The 11,526-nt window shown below is 41.7% G+C and overlaps 4 protein-coding genes across 4 annotated transcripts; all 4 read left to right on the forward strand.

Moving 5' to 3' along the window:
- The first annotated feature begins 1,236 nt into the window (after window positions 1-1,236).
- LOC137717366 (probable protein phosphatase 2C 47) lies at window positions 1,237-4,288 on the forward strand. The gene is made up of 4 exons (XM_068456720.1): window positions 1,237-1,957; window positions 2,696-2,890; window positions 3,034-3,239; window positions 3,401-4,288. The coding sequence occupies exons 1-4, from the start codon at window positions 1,760-1,762 to the stop codon at window positions 3,954-3,956; spliced, it is 1,155 nt and encodes a 384-aa protein (XP_068312821.1). The 5' UTR covers window positions 1,237-1,759; the 3' UTR covers window positions 3,957-4,288.
- Window positions 4,289-4,568: 280 nt separating this feature from the next.
- Window positions 4,569-5,295, forward strand: LOC137708754 (large ribosomal subunit protein uL11m-like). The gene has a single exon (XM_068447909.1). The coding sequence runs from the start codon at window positions 4,669-4,671 to the stop codon at window positions 5,134-5,136; it is 468 nt and encodes a 155-aa protein (XP_068304010.1). The 5' UTR covers window positions 4,569-4,668; the 3' UTR covers window positions 5,137-5,295.
- A 3,023-nt stretch (window positions 5,296-8,318) lies between these two features.
- Window positions 8,319-10,090, forward strand: LOC137744390 (amino acid transporter AVT3B-like). Its single transcript, XM_068484218.1, has one exon. It carries the CDS (start codon window positions 8,673-8,675, stop codon window positions 9,948-9,950), a length of 1,278 nt encoding a protein of 425 aa, XP_068340319.1. The 5' UTR covers window positions 8,319-8,672; the 3' UTR covers window positions 9,951-10,090.
- An 81-nt stretch (window positions 10,091-10,171) lies between these two features.
- Window positions 10,172-10,586, forward strand: LOC137709384 (amino acid transporter AVT3A-like). The gene is made up of 2 exons (XM_068448511.1): window positions 10,172-10,471; window positions 10,563-10,586. The coding sequence occupies exons 1-2, from the start codon at window positions 10,172-10,174 to the stop codon at window positions 10,584-10,586; spliced, it is 324 nt and encodes a 107-aa protein (XP_068304612.1).
- Window positions 10,587-11,526: the final 940 nt, after the last annotated feature.

Consider the following 11,526-nt stretch of genomic DNA (forward strand, 5'->3'; position numbering starts at 1 on the left):
GCGCAGCTTAGCATTCCTGGAAATTCAAGCAACAAACACGACTGCTCAGAGCTCTCGTGCTCGTGGCATGAAAAAGTCAAATGCATTAAAGATATGATGAATTACCAAATCATATCTTTAATATATTCCCAATTGAAGATCAATTTAATCAAGTAAGTAATCCTCCATCGTCATCCCAAGATATTATAATCTAATTAATATCTTCGTAATATTATTTCATCATTCATCCTACGATTGACATAACATTGGCCAATGGGAAGTTGCCAAGTGTAGGGCAAAATCCTACATATAGGTCGGCCACCTCCCTATAAATACCTCATCTCCACCAAACTTTGGTAAGCTTTTACTACACATACAAGCCCTAAACACTCACTCTTTTCAGATATACTACCTTAAGCATCAAAGATCCATTGGTCTAACCTCTTCCCACCTCGTGGCTCCGTAGCACGGTTCAATTTGACAGGGTTCCACCCCTAAACTGGAATCGGAATTAGAAAATATTAACGGTCCAGTTCAATGCAGTTCTACTTAAATTTATTACTAAAATCGTACAATTCAGTTCATGCCAGTTTCGTTCGGTTTATGCTGAATGACGATTCCAAATACTATATCTTTTGAATACCAAATCAAAATGGTATTCAAACTTATTTTTTTATAGTTAATTCCCTAATAATCTCAAACATAACCATTATTTCCTGTCAACTAATTATTAGTTAACAACAACGACCAAGCCTAAGGGGTCACAAGGAAAATCTCAAAAGAAAACGACACTCCACAACCACTATATTTCTTTGCACTTGTGGTCCCTGTTAATGTACTGTAAGTTATAAGCACCTTATAAACTCCTATCCAGCATTTAAAGGGAAGGAAGCTAATATTTGGCAAGTTGTAACTCAAAGGTAACTAAGGGGATGCTATTAGTATGACAGGTGAAAGTGAGGATGAGGACTGAAATACGATTATTTAATTGAACACGAGTGGTATGTCACGTGTTTTTATGTAAATGATGAAAAATTTTATTTTTAAGTTATTAATTTTTTAACATACATATTTCATCATTTGTATAATGACACTTCGTGCAGCAGCACCTTGTGTGCCGGTCACACTGTCCCACTGAAAAATCTGTTTCCAAAGAGATCCAAGATTAAAGAACTACCACAATAATACCAATAACTCATTTCCACAAAGGCTTACACGTGTCAGTACCCCAACTCCCCCTTCCTTGCTTGGCGCTACAATGTCGACCGGAAAAGCTGGAATCGCCAGTCAACCAGCTACACATCATACGCAAAGTTATCTCTCTCTTTCCTCCTCCAACGGTTCCCCCTTCCCTACTGCTATGCTATGGTCTTAGGCTCTCTGTTTTTCTTCCCACGTCTGTATATCTTTCTCGAATTACTTCATTTGGGATTTTGAATTCTTGCTTTTTTGCTGAATTCTTGATCTGGGTTTTGTAAATTTCGATCTGTATTTTCCGGAACGACTCGAAAAATCAAATCTTTTGGAAAAACAGAGGCTTGGAGTTGCAGTAGAAGCTTGCTTTCTTGATCTGTTGTGTGAAATTCTGAATCTTGGATCAAGCGCTTGATGGTTTTTGATAGCTGGGTTTTGGCTTTTGGAGGCATTGATTGTGGAGAAGTGCTTTTTCTGTAAGCAAATGGGGGTTGTGTGACAGCTGCTTTTGCCTTTTGGCTGAAGTTATGGTGGTTTAGTTGAAAAGGGTTGAGAGAGAGATTGATGGGTTAGGAAGGAGAGATTAATGGCTTCAGGAACTGCAGATATCTCGCTACAGGTCACCAGATTGGATGTTGGGTGCTTAAAGGGAGGTGGAATGCCGATCATGGAAGACCAAAACGTCGACGCTTTGGCCAATTCGAACCACATTCCTACCGGAAAGCCTCCGAGAAACCTCTCGGTTATGCGAAATTGCACTAGCTATGCGTTGTTGACCGAATCAGTAAGTTGAGCGAAGCTTCTTTTTCCTTCTTAATCTGCATTTTTTTATGAATTGGGTATGCAAATGATTGTGCTTTGTATGCATTTATGCACAATGCACATTCTCTTTCTTCATCAAAACCGGAGAGATAAGAGATAGATACCGTGCGCGAAAAGGGTCGATTTTACATTGTTAATTAAGAACATGTGTTTGATTGTGTTTAGTGGGAACTGGGAAGTAAATCAGGAAAGAACGAATTGTACTACTGATGTATTTATTGCATTGTGGAGGAATTTGAATGATAACAGCAGAAATGAATCTGGGTTTTGTGCGTAATATTTAGAGAATGATCTAGATTCAAAATGGAAACAATTTTTCGACGTGTTGCAGTGGTCAGAGAATTACCAGTAAACTTGTTCAACTGTTATCTTAATATGCCAACCCTGAAATTTGATGGGACAATGTCTGCAAAATATCTGGTTTTTTCTTAACGAAACTGTGCAGATCGGCACGCCTCAATTGGAAACCAAAGAAATGCATTGATAGTTGTTCTAGAGGGTAATGCCTTATGGGATCCTTATTGATCCTTGTAGCATGCAATCCATGTTTCTGTTGCATATAGATAAACTTTCCGAGGTCAATGATACAATGCTTAACTGACACAAAATGCGTTAATTAGTATGCTTAAATGGATTAACATCTTATCCAGAAGAAGAAAAAAATTAACTAATTATTCCTCTACACTGTCCTTTTTCATAGGATTCAGATATTGGAAATATGGGATTGAAGTCACCGGCAAGTGAGACAGCTGAGTACGTATTTGTATTCCGCTCAGGAAGCTGCTCTGAGAAAGGACCTAAACAGTACATGGAGGATGAGCACAGTTGCGTAGATAATCTCCATGATCACATTGGTGAAATTGAAAACTTGCCTTCTCCTGGGGCATTTTATGGGGTACGTAACTTGGACTAGTTGATTTCTTTTTGAGTGGTACTTTTTTATGCAGGGACAACCATACTTAGAATTTTCCATAGTTTCTTTTTGACAAGGCCATCTTATTAATTGAACTCTTACTGAAATTTTGTTGATTTCCACAGGTCTTTGATGGACATAATGGTGTTGATGCAGCGTCATTCATCAAAAGCAACATCCTTAAATTCATCGTTGAAGACTCTCACTTCCCATCTGGCATTAAAAAGGCAGTTAGAAGCGCTTTTGTGAAGGCTGATCATGCTTTTGCAGATGCTAGCTCTGTCGACAAGTCCTCCGGTACCACTGCCTTGACTGCCCTGATCTTAGGAAGGTGAGCAATTACACTTGATCTATCTGTCTATGATTATCAACATTTAGATCTAATATTACGTTTGTTGGCGCTGATTAATCATTGAAAAAGTCGAAACAATATGATTAAACTTTGCGTCTACAAATTTTTACTTTATCTCGAATGCTGCTGTATGCTTTCAGGACCATGCTAATCGCTAATGCTGGGGACTGTCGAGCTGTGTTGGGCAAGCGGGGAAGGGCAATTGAGCTATCTAAAGATCACAAACCTAACTGCACCTCTGAAAGATTAAGAATTGAAAAGCTGGGTGGTGTTATCTATGACGGCTACCTCAATGGCCAACTATCCGTAGCGCGTGCTCTTGGAGACTGGCATATCAAGGGCTCAAAAGGTTCAAAAAGCCCCTTGAGCTCCGAGCCAGAGTTGGAGGAAATTGTCCTAACAGAAGAAGATGAGTTCTTGATAATGGGCTGTGATGGCTTGTGGGATGTGATGAGCAGCCAGTGCGCAGTTACAATGGTGAGGAAGGAGCTCATGCAGCACAATGATCCCGAGAGATGTTCAAAAGCGCTTGTCAAGGAAGCACTCCAACGAAACACGTGCGATAACCTCACTGTTGTCGTGGTCTGTTTCTCCGAAGATCCACCTCCTAAAACCGAAATATCTAAATCCCACAAGAGAAGGAGCATTTCAGCTGAAGGGTTGGACCTTCTCAAGGGTGTCTTAAGCACCATTTGAACAGATGGACTTGCATAGATACAGATGGAGCTTACACCCCCTGTCGGGGATTTTTCTGAGTCGCTCCTGCACCCTGCTGCGGCCTCGCCTTCCAGATTTCTTTTAACCATACGTCCTGTACAATTTGAGATACGAAACAATCTCGAATTTGATTCTTTAAAATCAGAATTTTTTTTTTTAATGTTAGAACTGCATAAGTTGCTGCAAGGCTCTCTTGCACCAATCAGCTTACTTTCAGCTTGGTTATAGGATTTAAATAGCAAACTCTACAAGTAGTCCTCCTATATGTAGAACTTTTAACAAATATGGATCATGTATAAAGCCTTTTTCCCTTTCCCTCTCATTTTCTTGTCCTTGAGTTACTGCTTATTGTAAAGTCATGCAATTGATATCGACATCGACTCCTTAACGAGACAATATTCTAAATTACTCTAATCCACGGGCAAGAAAATTAAAGTTATTTGCATTGCAAGTCTGTTTTCTTTCCAACCACTTGGAATAACGTACCGAAAACCTCATATTGGGGTCCTAAAAAACCTAAAGATTATAAATGAAAAACTAAAGTGATGATAATGGTCTGGGCCAATGAGTATTAAACCAGCGGCCCAGCCCAACAAGGCCTGCTCCTACTTGCTTCGCTCTCCATTTCCCAAAAACCCCACACCTGCAAAGTGAGTGAGCCGTGAGCGTTTGTAGTCGAGCGGCAAAACCCATGTCAACCCTGAAGGAAATCCTAACCCGACGACCCGTGGCGGCGACGATCCGCCTTACAGTCCCGGCGGGAGCCGCCCGACCCGTAGCTCCGGTGGGTCCCGCTCTGGGTCAATACAGGCTAAACCTGATGGCCTTCTGCAAGGACTTCAACGCCCGGACCCAAAAGTACAAACCCGAAACCCCCATGGCGGTGATCATCACCGCCTTCAAAGACAACACCTTCGAGTTCACTGTGAGGTCGCCATCCGTCACCTGGTACTTGAAGAAGGCCGCCGGGATCGAGTCTGGCAGCAGTCGTCCAGGACACGCGGTGGCGTCGACGCTATCGGTGAGGCACGTGTACGAGATCGCGAAGGTGAAGCAGTCCGACCCGTATTGCCAGTACATGCCGTTGGAGTCCATATGTAAGTCGGTTATTGGTACGGCTAATTCTATGGGGATTAAGGTTGCTATGGAATTGGAATGATTTGGGAGGAAAATGTCCAATTTTGAAACCCTAGGTTTGATTGTGATTGTTGTTTTGGGCAAAGCATGTGTCTTTTTGTTGGATTTAAGGTTTTGACCAGTACGACGTTGGAAAGTTTGATTATCAATAATTATGTTAGTGATGGTCATGGGATTAGTGCAATTGAGCAACTCTTTTCTGCTTGTGATTTCGTGGTAGATTTTGATTTGAATGAGGAACGAGGACGGCTTTCGTTTCGTTAAACTAGCCTTGTTTTGCTTATGATGTTTCTGTCTATGCATTTGAGTGTCGTGATTAGTAACTTAAGAAATTCATCATGTTGATTGAATGAAAAATGCCGTGCTCGATTTCAAATATCAGTGTACTTTGATCCTAGGCAGAATTGAGATTTTTCTTTTTCTGTTTGTTTATGTCATTTGGATATGTTTAAGAGTACATTTAGTTGGCCAGGTTGGGACGTGGTTTCCCGGAAGGGATACGGTAGTAGCTATGGCTGGAAATTTCAGTTTGTGATTGTTTTAACATCTTGAGTTTGTTTAATGATCAGAAAACAGACAGTATCAATTAAAATTCTATTGCGTTGATACGTTATTAGAGGTTTGAGTTGAAGGGGTAGGATGGAATTGAGTTTCGGAAATTTGGAAACAACGGAGGGAGAACAAAGGGGTTGGTGGTTCTAGTTTCTACAGTAGTGTCTTATATTTGTGTGTATATGGAAAATTGATTGGGTGAAGCGTTTGAGCTGTTAATAAGAGTTGGAGGATGTTATTAGTTGTGGTTTGTGAGGAGAGCGACCAGTAGTTCATCAAACTTCCCGAACCCACGAACAGGTCTCTTGCCCTACCGCATGGCAAAGGTACCAATGGTCGTGGCTCCTTCGGGCTGATGAAAGAGATGATTTTAATCATGGTTTCTTTCATGTTGCATCAACATTTGATGTTCATGTTTTGATGATGGGTGTGTGCAAGGAAAGTGAAGTGGGCCAACCAGGTAGGATAGGAACTGGATAATGTGTTTAGGCATCTGGCTTTATGCCTTCGGCCAGAAATTGTGATTTTCGTATATCTTTCGTAATGTGATTGTATGCAACTGATGATACGTCGTACGTCATATTGTCTCTCTTGAAGACGGCTCTTTGTTTATATATTAATTGGTTGAAAAGTTGGAAATGTTCACGCATCCGTCTTTGTTGTTTTTGTAGGTTCAATTCAAGTTATGTGAATTCAACAGAAAGGTCCTAAAATTAAAAAATGGTAGAAAATTAGAAAATTCATTTCTTCTGGTGCTTGTTTGCCCATATCAATGAGAATTAGTATACGGAACATTCAAAAGACACCTGTAATTTAGCCCGTCTCTCATGAACTCCAAAACAAAGTTAGGTTTGTTCTACCAAGATTTCAATTAAAATTATAATTATAATCCAAATACAGTACAAAAAATAATGAGGATCCTCTGTTATGATATTTAAAATTAGAGTAATTGTGGGTGGATTAAATTTGCAAATCATATAATGTGTCATCAGTAGAAAATAAGCACGTTAATCAACACTTAATAATAATTCAATCATCAACAACCACATCACATAATTTGCAAAATTTAGGTTAAAATTTTGTTCTCCCCTAACATTACCCTTAAAATAAATAAATAATTTAAAAAGGGATTGGGGTTTTGATTGCAAGATTAGATTGATGGAATGGTGTTTTTTCGTCAAAGATTGATGGAAGGGGTTTGTGAAAACACCTGATACTCATAGGGGGCGTTTGTTTACCCTTCTTAGCCTTCACTGGATTGGATTGGATTGTAGTCTTGTGTTTGGTGGCTTACGGGACTAAGATTAAAGGCACTAAGTGGGACTCGCTTTCACAAACGGCTTCATTAGCCGGTCTTAGCGAGAGACCCCAACACCCACGGGTTTAGCTAAGACCTTCCATCATCCTCTTTTGCCTTCGTCCATTCTTGTTGCATCCTTTATTGCCTTCATCTGCTTCACTGCCCTAGGTTCATCGACCTCGATTTTCTACGGCATAGGCTTCAATGAAAGCTGGAACTTGGAACATAGAAATTTTTTTACGGCTAGGTTCATCCATCTCGGTCTCCAATTTTTTACGGCATAGACCTCGACCTTGATTTCGACGGCTGGTTCATCTATCTTTGCCTTCAATTTTCGACGGCATCTCCCTGGACCTCGATTTTCGATGGTTGGGTTCATCCATCTCGTCTTCCTCCACCCACCCTTTGCCGTCTGCAACTCCAATCCCTGCCCACGACCATACCCAGCCCCACCCACCCGTGCCGTCTGCAACTTCAATCCCCACCCATGGAAGAACAAGTGAAGTTGGATGGGAAAAGAGGCAAAGGGAAGAGAGAGGGATTTGAAAGGAAAAACTAAGGGAAGAGAGAGAATGAGCTGAACATGAAAACTCACCATGGCTGCCATTGAATTGGCGATGCTAAGCTTGAGAGGGAGGGGTTGGGGTTTTTCGGGGGAAGGCAAGTCTCCATTTTTTGTGATTTTAATTCGAACAGTCTGTGCAACAAAGGGAGAAAAGGAGCGAAGAAACTTGGATACACAGAGGAAAGGGGAGAGAAACGACAGGGAAAAAAAAAAAGAGGTTAGCTGGAAAGAAAGAATCTAGAAAATAAAAGATAAATTAATAATAGAATATTAATAAATATATATTAAGTAAATAATAAAATATTATAGATATAGATTAAATAATATAATATTAGAATCCTACTTCTTAGTCCGACACTGCACCAAACGCTTCACTAAATCAGTTCAGTTTAGTCTAGTCTAAGCCAGTCCAGCTTAGTCCCTAAAGTTAGTCCAGTCCGAGATAGTCCGATGCAACAAACGCACCCATATAGTCTTGACTCAACTAAATACACCTTGGATCCGCTTGCTCAAATTGCAAGACTCCAAGCCGTGTCACACACCCTTTGAGTCTGGGCGCGGACACAGGTAATACATGATTGTCGTCAACTCGTGCTGCAAGGAGTGTGATACGTAGTGAGTTTAGTACGCTCCGTCAAAACGGCTCCGAAACAAACAAAAAGGTGTGTGCCGCACTCACGAGGGTTTAGGTTACGATTGGTATGCAAAAACGAGAGTGTGAGAATGGGAAAGTACCAAGAAGTGTGAAATTTTATATGCTAAGATTTGGTTTAGTGGTTTAGATATTTATGCTATAGATTTTCAATGTTGGTCTTTGGATAAATGCCGATTATTCTTATTTGACTTTTTGGCCGCTTCCAATAACTTGCTCAAATAGAAATAGAATACCCAGCTACCCAGCATCCCCCCACATCCCCATACCCATCATCTTTCCCAACTTTTACCCAAAAAAAAAAATCATCTTTCCCAAATCCCAATTTCCACCAATTCTCACTCCAATCCAATCTCCAAATTCTATTACTCCCTCTTCCCAATCAAAATCCCAAAACCCAAACCCCCAAATTTCCAAATTTCTCACTTCCACCCCTAGAAAATTAGGAACTTGCAATTGTCCACCCAGCGGCACAGAGCGGCAGCAGCCATGGTGGTGTTCGACAAAGAAGCCAGCTCCTCCACCAACACCCTACCTCCCTTCCCCCGAGAAGACACTCCACTCCTCTCCAAACCCAGCAAGCTCTCCTCCCAATCCAAAACCTTCGCCAACGTCTTCATCGCCATCGTCGGCGCCGGCGTGCTGGGTCTACCCTACACCTTCAAGAAAACCGGCTGGGTCTTCGGCTCCCTCATGCTCTTCTCCGTCGCCTTCCTAACCTACCACTGTATGATGCTCCTAATCCACACCCGCCGCAAGCTCGACTCCCTCCACTGTGGCGGCCTCTCAAAGATCGCGTCTTTCGGCGACCTTGGTTTCGCCGTCTGTGGCCCAATCGGCCGGTTCTCCGTCGACGTCATGATCGTCCTCGCCCAGGCCGGGTTCTGCATCAGCTACCTAATCTTCATATCAAACACTTTAGCCTTCGTCTTCAATTACTCCGGCCCGGACCGGATTCTTGGTCTGACCCCGAAATCAATCTACCTCTGGGGCTGTTTCCCATTCCAGTTGGGTCTGAATTCGATTCCCACCCTGACCCATCTCGCCCCTCTGAGCATTTTCGCCGACGTCGTCGACCTCGGCGCCATGGGAGTTGTAATGGTAGAAGACGCCATAATCTTCCTCCAAAACAAACCGGCTTTGCAGGCGTTCGGCGGCTTCTCCGTCTTCTTCTACGGCCTCGGCGTGGCAGTTTACGCCTTCGAGGGAATCGGAATGATCCTCCCCCTCGAATCCGAAGCCAAAAACAAAGAGAATTTCGGGAAAGTCCTGGCATTGTGCATGGCATTCATAGCTCTGATCTACGGATCATTCGGAGTTCTGGGTTACTTTGCATTTGGGGAAGAAACCAAAGAGATAATCACCACCAATTTCGGGCAGGGCTTAGTAAGCACACTGGTCCAGCTGGGTTTGTGCATAAACCTGTTCTTCACTCTCCCATTAATGATGAACCCGGTTTTCGAAGTGGTGGAGCGGCGGTTCTGCGGCTCCACCTACTCCCTGTGGGTGCGGTGGCTGCTGGTTTTTGGGGTGAGCCTGGTGGCGCTGCTGGTGCCGAATTTTGCAGATTTTTTGTCGCTGGTGGGGAGCAGCGTGTGTGTGGCGCTGGGGTTTGTGCTGCCTGCTTTGTTTCATCTGATGGTGTTTAGGGATGAGCTGAGTTGGTTTGGGAGCGGTTTGGATGGGTGTATTGTGGTGGTGGGTGTGGTGATTGTGGTGTCTGGGACTTGGTCTTCAGTGGCTGAGATTATTGCACCCAAAGCTTGATTTTGGTTGAGCCCCTTGAGGGGGTTAATCAATTCAGTTTTAATTTGCTGCTGCGGAATTGTATTTTAATGCTACATTTGCTGATTATTTTCACCAATTGTAACAACTTAATGCAATGTGTGAGGATCACTGAGACAGTAGATATTCTTCCTTTTTTTTTTTTTTTTTTTTTTTTTTTTTGAAACCTGAGCATTTTCGCCGACGTCGTCGACCTCGGCGCCATGGGAGTTGTAATGGTAGAAGACGCCATAATCTTCCTCCAAAACAAACCGGCTTTGCAGGCGTTCGGCGGCTTCTCCGTCTTCTTCTACGGCCTCGGCGTGGCAGTTTACGCCTTCGAGGGAATCGGAATGATCCTCCCCCTCGAATCCGAAGCCAAAAACAAAGAGAATTTCGGGAAAGTCCTGGCATTGTGCATGGCATTCATAGCTCTGATCTACGGATCATTCGGAGTTCTGGGTTACTTTGCATTTGGGGAAGAAACCAAAGAGATAATCACCACCAATTTCGGGCAGGGCTTAGTAAGCACACTGGTCCAGCTGGGTTTGTGCATCCTTTTTTTTGTCTTTTGAAGTGCATAACATTTACACTTGATTTCGGTGGATTGAGTAGGTACTTCTTCGAGACTGTTTCTGAAAAGGTTAAAAGTGATTTTTTGACAATTATAAAAACGATTTTTACTAGGGTTTAGAGTTTGGGGTTTTACATAACCGCTTTTTACGAGGGTTTTTATTAGGGTTTAGGATTTAGAGTTTTTCATGATTCTGGATCATATGTGCTTATTCCGGATGTAAATGCTTTTCTAGAAAGAACTTGGATTAACGTTTTTATTTTTATTTTTATAAAGCACTTCTAACAAAAACGTTTATAAACAAAATTGCTTCGTACCATTTGCAATTTCAAACGGGAGGAATTTCGAGTTTTTCAATTTCATGTTGGAATCAATAAAAAATTGTCTTCGATATAGGGTAATGTCAAAGAAGGGTGTAGAAAAATGAGGAACATCCTCACCATTTTTGTGAGTAGGGCTTTAGAGCAGTTTCACCGGGGAATTGATAGGCCAGCACCCAGGCTATCCACTCCAGCCTAGCATTTTGATCGGCACTCAGCCCAAGCCAGGCAAGAGACCGGCCTAAAATCGACAGACCCACATGCAGGACCATCAATAAAAAATTGTCTTCGATATTGGGTAATGTCAAAGAAGGGTGTAGAAAAATGAGGAACATCCTCACCATTTTTGTGAGTAGAATTTTAATGCTATGTAGCACTACGGATCTTTTAGCTTTTAATTTGATTTCCACTGTTATATTTTTTATTTTTAATATCGAAAAAGAAATTCAGAAATTGAAAAGTCTGGAAGTACTCAAACAATTGCCACCGACAAGTCCACAACTTTATGCACCAAAACAATTTTTCTTTTGTTTTTTGCATTTTTTAAATGTAAATAGTACTAATATATGTCGCATATTGATAATATTATCACTATCTAAGTGCCCCTATTTTATATTAATTCTTTATCTTTTCAAGCTAAACAATTCAATTAGTGCTAATATTGTAATATTATTCAGTCACTAAT

This window comes from Pyrus communis, chromosome 1, assembly GCF_963583255.1.
Source record: "Pyrus communis chromosome 1, drPyrComm1.1, whole genome shotgun sequence".
NCBI classification, from domain to species: domain Eukaryota; kingdom Viridiplantae; phylum Streptophyta; class Magnoliopsida; order Rosales; family Rosaceae; genus Pyrus; species Pyrus communis.